At 37.8% G+C, this 19,351-nt stretch overlaps 1 protein-coding gene across 3 annotated transcripts in view; it reads right to left on the reverse strand.

The window, feature by feature from the left end:
- DNAlig1 (DNA ligase 1) overlaps window positions 1-19,351 on the reverse strand; it is a 719,906-nt gene that overhangs the window by 477,120 nt on the left and 223,435 nt on the right. For all 3 annotated transcript variants that reach the window (XM_068225852.1, XM_068225851.1, XM_068225853.1), the window contains 2 exons: window positions 6,830-6,919; window positions 5,227-5,316 (listed from right to left, as the gene is read on the reverse strand). In XM_068225852.1, the coding sequence (XP_068081953.1) occupies window positions 5,227-5,316; window positions 6,830-6,919 (180 nt within the window). The remainder of the gene's footprint in view (window positions 1-5,226; window positions 5,317-6,829; window positions 6,920-19,351) is intronic.

Genomic DNA, 19,351 nt, shown 5'->3' on the forward strand with positions numbered 1-19,351 from the left:
GCTGTTATTATGGCCACGGCTCTTCTTACCCAGTACTCTTTAAACAATATTCACCACCACTTGCCTTTTCTTAACTGATAGTTGCCGAAAACTTATACGATTATATATATATAAACCCCACACAACCTACTTGTTAGTTTTCACCTATTATGTGTGTTTAATTAGCAGTAAATATAAGTGAATCCCTCCCGGTTGATGTATGCGACAGCCCTCTGACGATCGGGACACGTAATTCTGGTATGTACCGCGAGAAGTCAAAATGACTTATAATTCCGTGGAAATTACCCCATGTATATAATAAAATATATCGGTTGCCAAGAACTGTATTCAAGTTGACAGTTACCGGACTGTCACTTTGTCAGTCTCAAGAAACAAATCTCGAAAAGCGAAACCATATTTTAAGATCTATCTCCCTGAGCATGTCAAACGAATTGCTGCGATTTAGCAGCGGGCGACCCACAGAGAGGCCGTCGGACTAACCTTTCTTCCCGGAATCGTCTCAACATGATAATACAAATCACATATTTCATGGTACATAACCTCTTATTGTGATTCACTCCTCTCATTTGAGGTTAAAGAGTGCTCTCGGCAGTGTTTAAACATGACCGGTTGAACATCGGTTTTAGACGGTGTCTAAGTGATAAATAACGTCTCTGCAATGCGGCAGCCATACTTAGGCATAGTTTAACCGTAAACGTCGTCTAAATACCGTTTCTGCAATCGGCCCTAAGATAATAAAACGCATTACCGCCACACCTGTAGATATCCATAAATGCGGTATATTTTCCTGTTATTTATTTTTATTTTTTCCCGTCAAACTAAACAATGTGGTCTGTCTTATCTCATGGACAGCTGTTTATGCAAATGCTGATGTGATAAATGTAGAGAACAAGCATGAAATGTGCTTAAAAATAAGGGTCTGTGTTTCAACAGCTGCAGTTATCAAAAGAATGTTTCCAGTTACTATGTATTACATTCGGAAGTACAACTCGTAACATACGCTAGTTATCAGCTGGTGGTTTGTCATGGCTTTATTCGGAAGGAGTGGCTTCTGCTATATATACACCAACTGGGAATATCAGAGACCATCTGGGAATAGATTTACACTGTTTTGACTCCACAGTCAGGAACAAAATTATTTTTAAAAGGTCCAAAAAAATGGGACCTCCTATGCTCTTGATTGCAGTCCATGGTTCAAAGAGAATGAAGCATGGCTGACGCGACTGGCGAGAGATAGCAGTGAAGATGGCGGCCCAAGGCGATAATTCAAATGAAAGCAGTGATCAGGTTTACAGTGTGCTAGGCCTACTCTGCTGAACTGAGAGAGACAAATGACTGGCCATTAAGTTCTTTTGTATCAATATTTAATTATATGATAACACGATACCCTTATCCCTTTCTTCTACAGGATCAAGTATGAAGTGCGATGAATCTTCGTAGCGAGTTTTTACGGCCGTATGCCCTTCCTGACATCAGCCTCACCAGAGGAATTAATGAGATGAAACAAATTACGTGATATGAGTATCTAAAACGGACTTTTATATGTACCGTAGGCCCAAAAGTCATGTTCACCATTTATTGTCTTTTTTTGTTTAGAAATACTGCCTTTCGACGAAAAAAGTCAGTATAACTTAAATAAATTATAAGTTTGTTAAATAATAGTAAATAAATTATAAGTTTGTTAAATAATAGTACATATAGAATGTTTACACGTACAATATATAGCTCTTTATAACCTAGAAGTCATGTGTTCGCTGCAAAAAATGTTGAGGTTATCGCATATTGGAGAACCCTTTACTATTTTGGCTGTAAAAGTGAGAAAAAAGGGGTTTAATACGTGAGTAAATACATAGATAGATAGATAGATAAATAAATAAATAATGTTATTGGCTTTACGTCACATTCACTACCTTTATGGTTTTCGCAGACACCGAGGTGCCAGAATTTAGTCCCACAGGAGTTCTTTTGCGTGTCAGGCTGGGGGGGAGGAGGGGAAGCGGTAAGGGGATCTAGGAGTAGTGAGAGGCTGGTAGTGATATTGAAGCTTCTATTCATATTAGATTTGTGTTTATTATCGACTGGAATGATAATATCGATGAATTCAATCAACAAATTATTAAACAAATTAAAAACACCATCTAACTGATATTTTATTTCTGGACAGAATTATAAAAACATCATATACAGGACATGTTTTGACCACTTGGCGGCCATCTTCAGCTGTCTTTAAAATAGCTTAGATGAAACAATTTGATTAGCAAGTACATTAAGATTTTAAATTACTTTCCCATGGAAACTTGTAACTATTCCTTAAAGCGCTTGAAATTTGGGAGGGGGAAGGGGGTGATTAAGTGGGGGGGGGGGAGGATTTTAGTGATGTGGTGTGTAAAAAGGTACTTAAATTACAATTCGCATCTACGGTAATATTAAAAAACTTATTTTCTAATTGAACATATTTAAAAAGTCTTCAAACGTCTGTAAGTGGGCACTTCGTGTAAAAACACTAGGTGGCTTGATCTTGTTTATGTTAAAATCGATGTGTGTAACAGTCTTCAAGTTTCTTATTGTATGTATGTTGTGTTGATTATCTTGCTTTTTATTTTTAGTACCAGGTTGTGTTGAACTGTTAATACACAATGGTCCTATGATGACTTCTCTATTAAGTTGCATCAAATAGCGGTCTTCAGATTTGGGCAGCTTACCTCACGATCTTCCTGGAATGGTGTTTATACTCTGCCGCCTTGGGACTGTTTTCGTGTACACGACCTAGTGTTGTAGCGATGTGTCACTGTGACACTGATAACATCAAATAAAATCTTGGTGATCTTTATCATGTCCAAACCTTTGTCAGTAGAAGTAAACTGATGATTGGAATCAGACATATGATGACCTATGACAGAAAACCGATTACGTTTCTTTGCATTAAAATGCTCTAAGTAATGCACTGTGAAGCTTCTGCATGTTTGGTCAACACATGTTGCATCACAGTTATTGCACTTAAGTTTATAACCTCCAGAATTGAGAAATTTATTATTAGGGTTGATTAAGTGTGTATTGTAAAAGACCAAAGAATTGTTCCTAGTTTTGTACGCTATACTGTATTCAAATTATCGAGGTTACGGATAGTGGAAGCCTTCACCTTCTACCCCTCCAAGGGCCTTCATGGCTTGTACGGAGATGACTTCGCTTCACTTTTTATATTAAAATTATATCTCTTAGAAATATTGGTGATCTGATACACAGTATATATACTGTATATATATTACCATTATTATTAAACATGAAAGAAGTATAACATCTTTTCTGCTACCATTTCTTTAGTTGAAGTGGATGAACATATTTTTTATTTTATTAATTATTTTTTCAATAAACTGTTTGGTGTCCCAGTACCCATTATTCCTACCTATTGCACGGATGATATTCAATTCCTTTCTAAGATCTATTTTGGATAGAAAATAGTAGACTACTGAGGTGACTAGATGGACAAGATAAGTTACCATTTAAAAAAGTGAAAACAGTTACAAAATCATAGTCACCTCAAATTAAATTGAAGGGGAGTTCGAGAGGGTAACGCACTCTCTATCCCTGGATTTCAGTTAAGTACTCTTGACTAACTTGAACTTTTACATGAGGAAAATAGAAAAGTTTACATTTAAGGAAATTTACGGTTACATTATAAAAGATAGGAAACCTTCCCCTTGAGTCAGCTTGCAGAGATTACTGAGTTAGAAAAGTGGTGGCCATTACCTTAGCTCATGTTCTGCTTGCCAATTGATGAGCACCCCCACCTCCTCCCTTAACACACACAATCAGTAACAAGACGATCAATAAGACAAGTTAGCTCGAAAAGGCGTGAGCTTTTATACCCAAGAGGAAGGTTCGAAAAGGCTCTGGACTAAGTCCAGACACACCCTCTACTTTTTATTGGACAATTGAAAGGTTACAAGACGCATATGACTGGCTGAAAATTAAATACACAAAGCTGGCAGGATGAATAACAAGTGTTGCAAGCTTTGAAATATCAAAAACAATGAATAATTGATTCAGTTTAGAAAACCTATAAATACAAAATATCTTTACATTTTTAGTAGTTCCACTTTACACTAGAGTGGATGACATCAGTTCTTTATAGAAACATCTATCGAGAAGAGTCCGAATTTCTCAAAACAGTTGTTGAAAACTTTATGTGTTAGATAGCGTTCTTCAAGGCGCTTCATTTAAATGCGCGGGGTTGAGGTGTACCTGCTGTTACATTATTATTATTACTAACTATTTTCTTTTCATTCCACTGTGAGGAAGATTATTGTATGTGAAGCATTTTGCAAAATTTGCTTGGGATCAGTAGCTGAAAATATCATAAGGAGATCTTTCGATAAAGCTGGCTTTAGCAGTCTTGTGATGTCAAGCTCATAACTGAGAATGTAGAGGAAGCAGATTATAGTTACAAAGTAGTGGGGTAGAAAGGCACCATTACCCTTGCTGACTAGACGGAATGTAATGATCGTGGTGTGATTTGTCAGTCTATGATAACTGATTAAAACCTGGATCGGCATACGATCGAAAAACTTGCAAGGAGGCAATGATGAGCAGAATAAAGCAGAACCAACGCTGGTGCGTATGCTGCCAAATGCTAGAGAAGCAATGGATACTATTTGAGAATTTGTGTTGAGCTTTAGTGTTGACAGTGATGATAGGGCAGTATTAGCAAAGATGGATTCAATCATATTACAAGTCGACACATATAAGGTAAAAGTTATCCACTCTAGATATATACTACAGTCTGGAGTGTAGTGCAATGTGTGAATATTATTCCGTATCATATCACTGGCCTAAACAAATAAAAAATTATAAATTTTCCTTTATTCAGTAGGGAGTTCTCGTTATGAATTAAGAATCTTTTAATCCTTTCAAGTTCTTGTTAATGAGATTTTACTTTATAGTAAATACGAGCAAACCACACACACTCTTGAGAATCACCACTCAGAAGCAAGTTGAATGTCTCTATTAGCACTCCGTAGAATGAAATGTGAAGGCTGACATAAGTGGTCATGTTACAATCAATTTGCATGAGCTACTATTTCTACCAGTTACTGCTGAGGAGAGTGTGTGTGTCTCTCTCTCTCTCTCTCTCTCTCTCTCTCTCATTTGAACTTGTCAATGAACCTACACTTATTTTGCCTATAAGACATATAAGATGATATAAGAATTACAGAACACATTCCTTACCTGGACATATTGGAGGTACTGGGGTTACATTAGTACGGGAAGTGTCCGGAGAATCTATCTCCATTTTAGATTCTTGTACACTAACAGATTCTGGCAAGAGACAAAAGAAACAATTAATGAAGTCCTATAAAGAAAGATAAGAAGAAATAACAAAACAAACATATAACTGGATTACCACAGTAGCCTAACAGATAAGTGCAAAGAAAGAGAACAGGAGAGGGGAGGTAAGGAAAACTGAGGATGCTACAAGAAAATGGATGACATTTTTGTGTTTAGCAGTTCAAAGCCTAAAGAGAAACTCCCTTTCCCTTCGCTTCCATTAAAATTATTCGCTGTTACCCTGCATTATTATCATTATTTTTTTGCTAAGTTCGTTCCTTTACGTCGCACCGACACAGATAGGTCTCATGGCAACAATGGGACAGGAAAGGCCTAGGAATGGGAAGGAAGCGGCTGTGGCCTTAATTAAGGTACAGCCCCAGCATTTTCCTGGTGCAAAAATGGGAAACCACGGCAAACCATCTTCAGGGCTGCCGACAGTGAGTTCAAACCCGCTATCTCCCGGATACAAGCTCACAGCTGTACGCTAATAACCGCATGGCCAACTCGCCCGGTATTATTATTATTCTTATTATTAGTAACAATTTTATTTTCATGCCAGTGAGAGGAAAAATCTGCTTGGGATTCAGTAGCTGTAAACATCACAAGGAGCTCTTTCAATGAAGCTGGCTTTAGCAGTCTTATAATGTCATGTCCGTAACCGAGAATGTAGAGGAAGCAGATTACTGGTTCGAAGTAGTGGGGTAGAAACGCATCATTACCTTCGCTGACCATAGACAGGTTGTGATGATCGTGTTTTAGTTTGTCAGTGTATGGTAACTGATTAAACCCTGGATCAGCATGCCATAGAAAAGCTGCAAGATGAAAGCAATGATGAGAATGAAACAGAATCAATGCCGGTGCCTATACTGCCAAATGCTAGAGAAGCAATGGATACTATTTGAGAATTTGTGTCGAGCTTCATTGTTGACAGTGATGATACGGCAGTATTAACAAAGATGGATTCAGTCATACTCAAGTTGAGACAGGTAAGGAAAAAGCAATCTACTATGGATATATACTTCAGTCTGCACTGTAGTAAAATATGTGAAAATTATTTTTTATGATATCACTAGCCTAAACAAATAAAAAACTATAAATTTTCCTTTTGTTTTCAATAGCACGTTTTACTGGTTATAAAGTTACAATTTTTTAGTCCTTTCAAATTCTCATTGATGAGATTCTACCTGAGAGCAAACACGAACAAACTACATACTCCTAAGAATCGAGGTCTGAAAACACATTGAACATCTCTGTTAGCACTCACTGGAATGAAATTAGAAGGCTGTTTTAACGGCATAAGTTACCATGTTCCAATGAATTTGCATGAGCTACTATTTCTGCCAGCTTCTGCCGAGGACATAGTATGTACAAACACACGCACATACCCTGTCTCTCTCTGTGTGTATGTTTTATTAGATCTTGTCAATGAACCTACATTAACATTTATTTTGCCTTATAAAATACACAAGATGATATAAGAATTACAGAACACATTCCTTACCTGGATTTGTCGGAGCTACAGGAGTTATAGTTGTTCGGGAAATGTCTGGAGAGTCTATCTGCATTTCAGATATGTGTATGCCAACAGGTCCTGGCAAAGGACATAAGAAAAAAATCAATCAAGTCATATACAGAAAGATAAGAAGAAAAAGACAAAACAAACAAAAAAGTAAGTTAAGAAATGTCACAGGTGAACAATATAGTGGAAAGTGTTTTTGAAGACTTTATTTGTAAAGTATGATATAATGTTTTATTTGTAATGACCTAACCTGTACTGTGTAATATTTGTAACATATGTATTTGTAAATAGTAGATTTCTATTCTGTACTTACTGGAAGTATCTAGAAAATTGTTGAACAGGGTGTGTGCCTTTTGTGGGTTATGTGTTCTAGAAGGAATTTTCTAACTATTCTGGAAATGGAAGATTCGCGAACGTGTGTATTCGAGAATGTTAGTTAAAGTTCGCGACGGGAGTAGGAATTGTGATTGGTGAACCTAGGAGGGGATGGGTGGACTCGTGCTTTCTGATTGGCTAATCCAAGGCCAGGGTTTTCTATATATAGTTAGCGAGGCAGCTTTCGTGAGAATTCGGTCTTGTCATGGCCTGATCTGCCTTTAGTGTGTGTTGGTCTGCGTCGTGTGCGACGCCTCGCTTCCGGGATGGCGCACCTTCGGGTAAGCACTCTTGAATTCCGTCCGGCTAAAATTTACGTAATGTTCGGTTGCAATTTCGTATAGGAGTCTGCCCTAGCCTAACCTAGATTCGCCAAATTAATTATTTACGACGCCTTAGCTTTTCTGCTGGGGTTACCCGTTTGTTTTCGAGGCATTCCCATTTCTTACTTCACTAAATATGTAGATTGTAATTTAATACATTTACCTTGGGGTTTGCCTGTGGTAGTTCAGTGCCTCTTGATATACGCTAGAGCAGGGCCATCCAAACAGCGCTCCCCGAGCGCTAGCGCTCTGGCCTCGCTCCAAGGCAGTGCTCCGAGCGCTTTGGTGGAAGGTAATTTCGGTAGTGGTGGGAGGAGCTTGGCTGGCAGAGCGAGCAGCCAATCCATCAGTCACTAGTCTAGTCCAATGCGCTTTGTTGACATAGCATAACTAAATCAGTTTCACAGCTGTCATAAAAATGAAATGAAATGGCGTATGGCTTTTAGTGCCGGGAGTGTCCGAGGACAAGTTCAGCTCGCCAGATGCAGGTCTTTCGATTCGACTCCCGTAGGCGATCTGCATGTCGGGATAAGGATGAAATGATGATGAGGACGACATATACACCCAGTCCCCCTGGCAGCGAAATCAATCAATTATGGTTAAAATTCCCGACCCTGCCGGGAATCGAACCCGGGACCGCTGTGACCAAAGGTCAGCACGCTAACCATTTAGACATGGAGCCGGGCGCAGCTGTCATGACTGAACATCATAAAGCAGAATGGGAAATTTCATTTTTCTCTACAGCTTATAAAGGGCATACCAAATGTTTAGTGTGCCACCGAGATTTAGTGTGTTTATTTTAAACACAATTTGAAACGGCACTACAGTGCCAACTACGGGGACGATTATGGTGATTAGAGAGACGCCAGTCGCTAATCGATGTTGGAAGAATTGAAAGAAAATTTCAAGCAGCACTATTCTATAAGTATTAATTTTTTAATTTTAAAATTATTGTTTACAAACGGGAATGAAGAAATGTTTGAATTATCTGAAGAACACTAAAATTGTGACTTGCCGTATTTTTTCTTTTGACAGGAGATTGAGGAGAGTGAGGTTGGTGGACCCATTTTACGAGCAACCTATAAATGTTCGCTGCGAATAACCCTTCACGGAAGGGAATTTAATCAAGGAGTGCCTAATGAATGCGGCGGCATGCATTTGTCCTGTGGAGCTAGTTGAGAAATTTGACAAAATCTCTCTTTCTCCTCAAACTGTGGCTCGCAGAATAGACAATATGGCCGTTGACATGGAACAGGAATTAATGGACAAGGCAGCAAATTTTATATCATTTTCCATCGCCCTCGACTAATCAATCGACAATGCAGACACAGCTCAGATCGTTATTTTCATTTGAGGGGTGGATGACGATCTTTGGGTCACCATGGATTTCCTAGACTAGGTAGCTCTCAAAAACACCACTACCAGTTTCGAAATTTTCCAAGCTGTCGAGGGTATTTTTGAGTCAATGGGATTAAAATGGTAGCTCCTGCTTTACGTGGTCTACGCTCGGGGGTTCCTCAGCTGTGTAAAAGTAAAAATGGCTCTGAACCGTAGCACCCTAATGGCGGCGATCCATTGTTGATACAGCAGGAGGCAATCTGTGCAAAAGTCGCCAAGCTTAAAGACGTAATGGGAACAGTTTACGAATGGTAAATTTTTTTCACACCCATGGACTCGCGCACCATCAATTCAAAGAGTTCTTGGATGACATCGAAGCGGAGTATCCGGATATCCCGTACCATGCAGTAAGATGGCTGAGCAAGGCGAAGGTGCTTCATCGTGCTTTTTGCTTGCGGAACGCAACAGATACCTTTTGTGACATGAAAGGGCGGCCCGAGGTTCTTTTGCGTGATCCTAAGTGGGTGGCAGACTTGGCATTTTTAAGTGACCTTACTGCCCATCTGAATACTTTGAACACTTCGCTTCAGGGCAAAAAGCACAATATCTGGGATTTGGTGGAAAGAATTCAAGCGTTCAAAAGAAAATTGATTTTGTGGGAAAACCAGATGCGTTCAAGGAACACAGGACATTTTCTACAGCTTGAAACAGTGAAAGACGGTGTCGACTTTGATGAGCACTTGGAGGTAATTCGCCAATTACAAGAAGATTTTGAAAAGAGATATTTCAAAATTATCAGAACTCCAAGCAGTGTTAGATGTATTTGTTTGAACATTTTCTCTTAGAGCAGACAGTGCTCCACAATGAAGAATTGATTGAACTGCAGTGCAATATTCGTCTTAAAGACCACTTTCTAATGTCATGAAGTTTAGAAGAATTTTAAACAGCGGCTTTCCGCAAGAAAAATACCCCCTTTTGCATCAACGTGCATGTAAAGTTCCGTCAATGTTCGGCTCAACGTACATTTGTGAGCGTTTCTTTTCGGTTCTTCAGCTTACCAAAAGTAACATCGTGCAACGATGAGCGATAGCAACTTTCGCAGTTGTTTAAGAATAGCTGTGTCCAGAAATATTGTACCCAATTTGGAGAAGATTATTTGTTCCAAAACTAAAGACTCGTAAAAACGACTGAGCAAAAGTCACTCAAGGTCTGTACTATCTGTTCATATTTGTAAAATTTTGTTGAATTTTCCTCTCAGATATGTTAAAATTTCAGATTTGAATAAGTCACATTATTCTTTACTTAACACTTGATTTCATTTCCTGCATGTTCCATAATTGGAGTACCTTTCGATTTATATATGCAGTATATATGTGACGGCAAAACAGCCCTATCAGTATGTCAACAAACCCACAAAAGCTGTCGCCCGCACGTCTGTACGTATCTAGTCAGCGCGGTCCGAACTTCGTCCGTCTGTCTCAGGTCTTCTCGCTGCCACAGTGTAGGGGTGGCAGGGGAAGGAGCTCTATTCTGGCTGCCCAGTGCTCGCCGAGCGCGCCCGCGCTCTCGGAGCGCAATGACTGGATGGCCCTGCGCTAGAGTTTAGGAGAGTACATTCACTTCACTGTAAATTGTAATTGTTTTTACATTGCTTTTAACCTACTAACTTGCATTGTACTACTGGATTTGTAACTAGTTGTATAGTTGGTTTGAAGTTTGAAACTCGTAGTGAAGCCCATTAACAAAGAACCTTTAAGATATGTGTATCACGGAGCGTATAGTTTGTAAGTTGTAATTTGGTGGATTTTGTTCGGAAAGAATTTGAAAATTTTTCACTTGTAAATAACATTTTTCAAATTTAAGGATCACGGTGAATTATTTCAGAATCTGCAACCCAAGCCATATCCATGCCCTCAGAAGGTCGTAGTTCCTTCAATTTTCCTGGTTCATTGTCCACTAGTTGGCCCTACTGATATTTCGTATTATGTTGTTGTTCACAATTAGAATTAAGGAAGGTTCTACCTTTTTAATACAAAACGTGTTGTATAAGATGTTCACAACATATTATTTATTATATTATTAGAATCGGTTTCGACGCTTATTGCGTCATCATCAGCTACAAAAATCACAAATGGGCAAAGTACATATCATAAAAATTGCATATATGACTCTTGCATGGCTGAATACAAATGATGGACTGCTTTTCTCCTTAAAGGCTAGAAGTAAATGAGTAAAATATGATGTGATGTGACACACAAAAGCGTAGTAGTTTGTTGGGTGAGAATTGTGCATAAAATTGATCTGATGCTTTGAACATAAAAGTCTGAATGTGATAATAAAACGATGTAGTAAAAACAATGTAGTAAAATTGTCCACTCTTCTGTTGTTGTTCAATTAAGACACATAAGTCCAGGTCCGATGTTATATGAGGTTGGCAAGACCAATAAAAAGATTTTGTCAAGACCGGGACACCTGATGTTAAGCGATTGAATAAGGTTGATCTTCAAATTAGTCTCAGCTCAACAAGGGCGGTGAATCTTAAAAGAAAGGAAAGAAAAACTAAGTTAGTGAAATGGAAATCTAAATGGAGTCGCGGCCAAGGATGATAGGATATGAGACTCACCTTGTTCAGCGTGCTGTGTGTGTAGTGTGAGAAGAGTTGTGGACAAGTGAGATGAGTGTGACTGAGTAACGAAGGTAGAGTGAGAGGGGCAGAAAGGGGAGGGGGAGGGGAGAGGAGAGGGGTAGGGAGGCGGAGTTTAAGGCGGGTCAGGAGGGCGGAGTGGTAGTGGTGTGGGACGTAAAAGAGTGCTGTGGAGAGCGTGAAAGATCGATTTTCCTCCCGTGGTTTTTATACCTCTAAAGACTTTGATTAGGAAGTCAAAAAGGGTATTGGATTTTTCTGAAATTTCGTTAAGATTTAAGTTAGGGTTAAAAAATTGGTCTAGGCGAATGAAACTGTTCTCCGTAACGTCGAGTAAAGGGCCTTTATTTATGTTTTTGAGAATTTCTAGTTCTTGTTCTATGGTAGTAAAATTATGCTTTAAGTCATGTATGTGTTGGCCTATTGCAGAAAATCTATTATATCTGATGGCATTGACATGTTCTAACTATCTGACTTTGAAGCTACGCCCGGTCTGTCCGATGTATGAGGAAAAACAGTTATTGCATTGAAAACGGTAAACACCTGACTTTGCGTAAATGTCGGATCAGTTAATTGATTTGGAATTGTGAACTATATCTATGTTTCTATTGCTAGTTCTGTACGAAATTTTAATATTATGTTTCTTGAAAACGTTCGTTACACTGTGTATGTTTTCGTTAAAGGTGAAGGTGGCGAATAGGGCAGGGTTAGGTCTTTCTTTGGTTAATGTTGTCTTTAGTCTATGTTTATATTTGTTAACGATGCGTTCTATGAATGAGGTGTTATAACCGTTGAATTTAGCAATGGCACGAATGGTGTTCAATTCCTTCTTTAGGTTTTCCTTGGATAACGGTATTTTTAGTGCACGGTCTACCATACTATAGTAAGTGGCGCATTTATGTGCGTGTGGATGTGTGGAGTCTTTTCTGATAGTAGTCACTGTTTGGGTTGGTTTTCTGTAGATATTGTATTCTAAAGAAGAAGGAAGTCTCTTAATTGTAAGATCTAAAAAGTTGATTGAGTTATTGGACTCGGATTCTAATGTGAATTTTATATTAGAATCTATCTTGTTTAAGTTATTAAGGGTGGTAGCTGCATTAACCGTTCTGTCATCTAGAATAACCAGAGTATAATCGACATATCTAGACCAGAAGTGTATATTTGAAAAAATGTTATTGGTATTAATTGCAGTGTCTTCTAGGAAATCTATGTAAATTTCAGCCAAAATTCCTGAGGCCGGCGACCCCATCTTGTTGGTAAATGCATTTGTCAAATGCGAAATAGTTGTTGTGTATTACGAGTTTTAGGACCTGTATGAAGTCTTGGATCTCTAGTTTACTTAGCCCACTATATGTTTTTAGGTTTTTTGTATTATGGGAAGGAGTTTTTTGGTGTAGATACTGGGATACATGTTATTAATATCGAATGAGTGAAGGGTGTGAAATGGTTGTATTTCAAATTTATTCAGTTTTTCGATTAGTTCGATGGTGTTTTTTACGGATTTTTTCAACTGAAATTTGTAGTTTTTACTAAGAAATTGTTGTATGAATTGGGCCAATTTGTATAATGGGCTAGGTCTATAGTTGATGATGGGGCATATGGGGGCGCCGATCTTATGGATTTTGGGGAGACCTTTAGCGGTAGGCAGGCCGGGGTTCATATCAATTAATCTTGTTTTTTTTTCTTGTTCTCTAAAAAGGAATGATGTGTTCTTTAAAGTTTGTTTTAGGAAACGTTGGATTTGCTGTGTCAGATCTTTTTTGACTATGGAGACAGAACCATTAGTGAAAAAACACGTCTTAATTGAACAACAGAAGAGTGGACAATTTTACTACATTGTTTTCACTACATCGTTTTATTATCACATTCAGACTTTTATGTTCAAAGCATCAGATCAATTTTATGCACAATATTCACCCATCAAACTACTACGCTTTTATGTGTCACATCACATCATCATATTTTACTCATTTTCTTCTAGCCTTTAAGGAGAAAAGCAGTCCATCATTTGTATTCAGCCATGCAAGAGTCATATATGCAATTTTTATGATATGTACTTTGCCCATTTGTGATTTTTTAGCTGATGATGACGCAATAAGCGTCGAAACCGGTTCTAATAATATAATAAATAATATGTTGTGAACATCTTATACACCACGTTTTGTATTGAAAAGGTTGAACCTTCCTTAATTCTAATTGTGAATTTCAGTTCAATACGGGAAAATGAAGTTTTTAACTTATTATGTTGTTGTTGGCAGAGATCCGCGTAGGCCAGCTTATGTTTCTCTGAACGTATAGTGTTTTCCGATAGTGTGTAGTTGCTCTTACTTTCCTCCTTTATTGTGTTTACTACTAGTTTTGTGTAACCACCTTAGTAAAGGTAACAATAAACACAGTAACAGATAAGTGTAGAAAAAGGGAGAAACACGAAAGAGAAGACAGAGACAAACATGAAAGTAATATACTGTAAATTATTTATGGTACACAGATATAACAAAATCACCTTAGGATGGACAATTGACTCAAAAGCCTGAATAATTCACTCTCATTGCTGTAATAACAAACAGTTTATAAGTGTTGAGTTGTGCCTTCTTCTTCGTTACCTTTAATACTTCGAAGTAACAAGTTTTGTTACATCTATCGGTTCTTACTTACCACTTATTATATTACGAACAATATACAACTCATAGATTTCTTTATGTAGAAGCAGAAATGACTGAACAATTACACCTTAAAAATATCATTATTAAGGTTTGTTAAGAAGGAAGCCATACTTTTCAATGCCTACTTAGTTAGTGTAACTAGTATCTATTTTCATTTTACAGGTATGTTATATGCTGTATTTGTTTGAACTAGTGCTTTCAACAAACTGAGAAGCATTTAAGTTTCATTATTACGGTTGAAATATAAAATTGATTTATACATTCCTTTCCTGTTTATACTTTATATGTTATCTCAGTTCAATACGGACCAACAACATGAAGTTCATAACCCTTGATGATGTAGCTCACCAGGCAAAACAGAAAGCCTTTCAATATCTAAGCATTAAATTAAAGATAGCCAAATTATGCAGACATTGATTTCCTAAATTAATGTATATTGCTTAACTTGACACCTAATTTTCTAAAAAGCAATAAAAGGAAACACTGGATCTCACCCCAAACCATCAAAATTCAAAACAAAACCAACAAAATATGGTTAACGGACAAAATTAAATTCTAGTATAGGAAGAAATCATTTTGAAATCAGAAATTATATGACGCTCATCTCGCAGCGACTAAACTACTTTCAAACGCACAATGGACACTTTTCTATCACCAAGCACAAAATAAATTATTCCATGAACTAGCCAGAAAACAAACAAATTTGGAGAAAAAACTAAACAGGCTAATAAACTCCCAACTACATAACAATCAAACTAGATACTTTAACAGAAACATGGACCATTGTAAGCAGTTTCACCCACCTGTCGTAAATCTATCAAACGCACCCTTAAGCAAATTTGAACATTCCACTTTAGCCAAAGGACCCAAACACAAGTGGCCCAATTTGAACAGCCTCAACATAGCCACCACTATGATTACAGAATCGGAGCTAGCCATAAGCAAAATCCCGGAAGATACACAAAATGATTTAGAACCGATGTTAAAAAAGGAAACTGAACAACATCCTCTCCAATTTAACCAACCCCACGAATGATCTCAATAAAAGGGAAAAAATAGCTGAACAAAAGCGCATATACGCCCTCAAAAACAAAATCAAAGACAACGAACTTATCGTAACCAAAGCCGACAAAGGCAATGCAACAGTGATTATGGATAAAAAAGAATATATTAATAAAACAAAAAACCTTTTTCACACACAGCTCCTTTTCTAAAATCAAAAAAGACCCCACCCAAGAAGTTCAAAGACTACTTAAACAAACACTTCATTTTTATTTACTGAACAGGAAAAATCCAAACTCATACATATGAACCTAAGTAAACAAGTTCAATATGCAATCTGATTAGTCTATTCACTCTTTCGATATTGTAAATATGTATCCCAGCATTCAAGTATCAAAATTAATACCAATAATTGAAAACAATTTAAACAAAAACAGCCACTTGAGCAAACTAGAGATACAAGATTTCATCACAGTATTAAATCTAGTTGTAAACAATAACCTTTTCACTTTCGACAATGTCATATAACAGCAGGACGGTTTGGCAATTGGATCACCAGCCTCGGGCATCTTGGCAGAAATATACCTAGATTTCCTCGAATACACCAAAACTGACAATGAATTTTAAAACATTCACTTCTGGGCCAGATATGTTGACGATGTTTTCGTAATTATGGACGAAAAATCAATTAACGCTTCCAGCACCCTCCTAAAACTCAACAGTATTGAGCCTCATATCAAATTCACACTAGAAACTGAATCAAATTAATAAATTAACTTTCTAGATTTAATTATCACTAGACACTCAGATTCTTAAACTTATAAAATATTCAGAAATCCTACTCAAACAGCTTCTACCATTTGCCAAGGTTCAATGCACCCTCCCCCCCCCCCCCCCCCTACAAACAAGCTACATATAATAGCCTAGTTCATCGAGCTTTCAGCATACCTATGTCCAAGTAAGATCTAAGGAATGAACTAAACACAATCCGTGGAATTGCAAAATTCAACTGTTTCTGCAATCATTTTATAGAAAGGATAATCAATAAACACAAACATCGCCCTACAACTACCCTCAAAAAAAATAACTAAACCTCTTAACATTCTCCACCTTCACGCTCAACAATGATGTTTACAAGATAACCAATATCTTTAAGAAACAAGGCGCTAAAATAGCTTTCAAAACCAACAATAGGAACATGAACATTTTACACAATACTTCACATACCAACAAGACCAGCAATTTTTTTAAAACAGGAGTTTATAGGATCAAATGCAATACCTGTGACAAATCCTACCTTGGGCAGACCGGAATAAACTTCAATATCAGATACCAAGAGCACACTAACGCAATAAAATACAATAAGTTTTCAGCTATCGGAAAACACATGCAAGATTATAACCATAATTTCACAAATATCGAACAAGACACAGACATTCTTGAATGAGCAAATAAGAGTCCTTTACTCAACATAATGGTAAATTACTACATACACCTAGACCAATATTTTAATGCCAATTACAATCTTAATTAAATCTCAGAGAAACCAACATCCTTTTTGATTTATTTATCACTTTTCTCAGAAACAATAATTCAGCCAACCAGAATTCAATCCTAATTAAAGGTACTTTTCCAAAACAATTACCCTTTCTCCCACATCCTTCAGCTCCGCCTTAAATTCCACCTCCTCCCCTTCTACCCCCCCCCCCCCCCCAACCACTCCTAAGCCACCGCCACTCTACCCAACACGCATGCACCTGCTCCTCACCTTCCTCCCCTCCCATATATCTCTTTCCGCCACCAGTCGCACACTACCAGCTAAGCAGCACACACCGCCACGCAAGGCGAGTATCCATTCGCTTTGTTGTCATCTATTCTTCTTTCTGCGTACTTTGCATTTTTTACTGGCTTTTCTCAATTTTAATAGGTCCAATTTGTTTCCGATATGAACTGAGAGTTCCAACCATTACTACCACCATGCGCAGTGTCTACTTACTTCTCAAGAAGAATTCTAAAACTTCATATTCAGTCAGTACAGTTCTAACAATCAACCACGCAGCCCTATCAACATAGCTTGGTTACTTAACACACCAAGTTTCAAATTTTCTGCCTAAGCTGATACAGTGTACAATCAACTCCTCACAGATTCTTCTAGAGAGTATCATCTATACATTTGTTACTCAAACATATGTACATACTTGTACACTTTTATTATGTGTGCCACGTTATACTGTGTTCATTCTTAGTACCATAGCACTCGGTCCACAACCATTATGTATTACCAGGACCTACTGAATTCCATCTGATACACCATGTGTCTAAAATCATACTGAAATTGACCTACCACTTTTGTACTTTTATACCCAGACTTTTTAGCGTGTTTAGTGTCCTTGTATTATATACTGCTCATCTATGTCACTCGTAATATTTCACTTTCAGTTGCAACATTTTGAGCACCATAGCACCTCGCCTAATTCAACAACGCATCATATAGTTAATTATGTATTCATAAGGTTCTTACTGCTTAGAAACATGTTTTAGGATTTTGTCAAATGTTGTGTATGTTTAAATATGGCTGATGATGAACCCGAGTAGGGTTAAAACTTGTTCCATGTAATGTAAATAACATTGTAAATACAACTATGTATTGAATAGGTGGAAAACTTTCCTGTTTAAAATTGACTTGCCACCAATCGTCCCGGTATTCAGCTCTCCTTCTCCAGCATTTAACTCCCACCTTTCTAAGGTCGTCCTCAACATCATCAATCCAGCTCTTCCTGGGCCTTCCTCTCCTCCTTCTTCCTGCCAGTTTTCCTGTAATGACTTTTTTGACTGTACTGGTATCTGTCATTCTCCGAATATTACCAGCCCACCTAATTCTTCCCTGTTTAATTTTAACAACATTATCTGGCTGGCCAAACAATCCTTACAGCTCTGCATTTGTCCGTATTCTCCATCCATCCTGATCTCTAACTGCTCCAAATATCTTTCTCAATATCTTCCTTCCCAGCATAACAGCCACTGTTCTTCTCTAGTAGTTACCACCCAGCATTCTGAGCCACACATCACTATAGGTCTTGGTAGTGTTGTGTATATTTTTATTTTCGTATTCCTACTGACATTCCTGGATTTAAATATATTTTGCAAGGCATAAAAGCATCGTTTCCCACTTGTTATCCTTTCCTGTATTTCCACAGATGTTTTATTGTCTGTATTTATTATTAAGCCTAGATATTTGAAAGTTGTAACTCTTCGATATTCCTTCCCAAGAATTCTCACTGTGGTCCTTCCTCTTGCCCCCTCTGTATCGCCCATCTTCACGTACTTTGTTTTATTTATATTCACTTCTAGCCCTAAGTCTTATGCTTTATCTTCTAACAAAGCATAGTTCTCTTCAAGAACTCTTTTGTTTTGTGCAATAATTACCACACCATCAGCATATGCCATCACTTGTACTAATCTGTTCAGGATGGTTCCCGCTGGGTTGATGGGTAATTGGCGTATTACTTTTTCCAGTGCTAAATTGAATAGGTTCCCCCTGGGTTGATGGGTAGTTGGCGTATTACTTTTTCCAGTGCTAAATTGAATAGGAGTGTGAAGAGAACACCCCCCCTGTTTCAGCCCCTTTTCAACTAAAAATGCCTCTGACAGATTCTGTTCTACTCTCATCTTGCATGCTGTTGTTTTCATGGTCATTTCTGTCAACCAAACCAATATAAATTTTGCCTCTATCTAGAATGCCGTTTGCTTGTTTAAAATCAACATACAGCTGGTGCAGCTGCTTGCCATACTCAAAAAACTTCTCCAGTAATTGCCGCAATCAATATAAAAATCTGATCCAGTGTACAGTGATTTTTTCTAAAACCTGCTTGGTAATCTCCTAGTATCCTTTCAATCCATAGTTCCAGTCTTGAGGCTAACATCTTACTGAAAACCTTTCAAGTTCCATCCCAGCAAAGTAATCCCTCAGTAATTTCCATTTATCTCCATTCTTATGTATTGGACATATTATGCCCATTGTCCAATCCTTGGGCATTTCCTCCTCCATCCAAACTTCCTTTATCAACTCCTTCTCCCCATATCCCAACAGTTGTGTCTCCATCACATCTTCACCTGGGGCTTTGTTTTTTAATGCTTTAACTGCTATCCTGACCTCTTC

This window comes from Anabrus simplex, chromosome 2, assembly GCF_040414725.1.
Source record: "Anabrus simplex isolate iqAnaSimp1 chromosome 2, ASM4041472v1, whole genome shotgun sequence".
Taxonomy (NCBI): domain Eukaryota; kingdom Metazoa; phylum Arthropoda; class Insecta; order Orthoptera; family Tettigoniidae; genus Anabrus; species Anabrus simplex.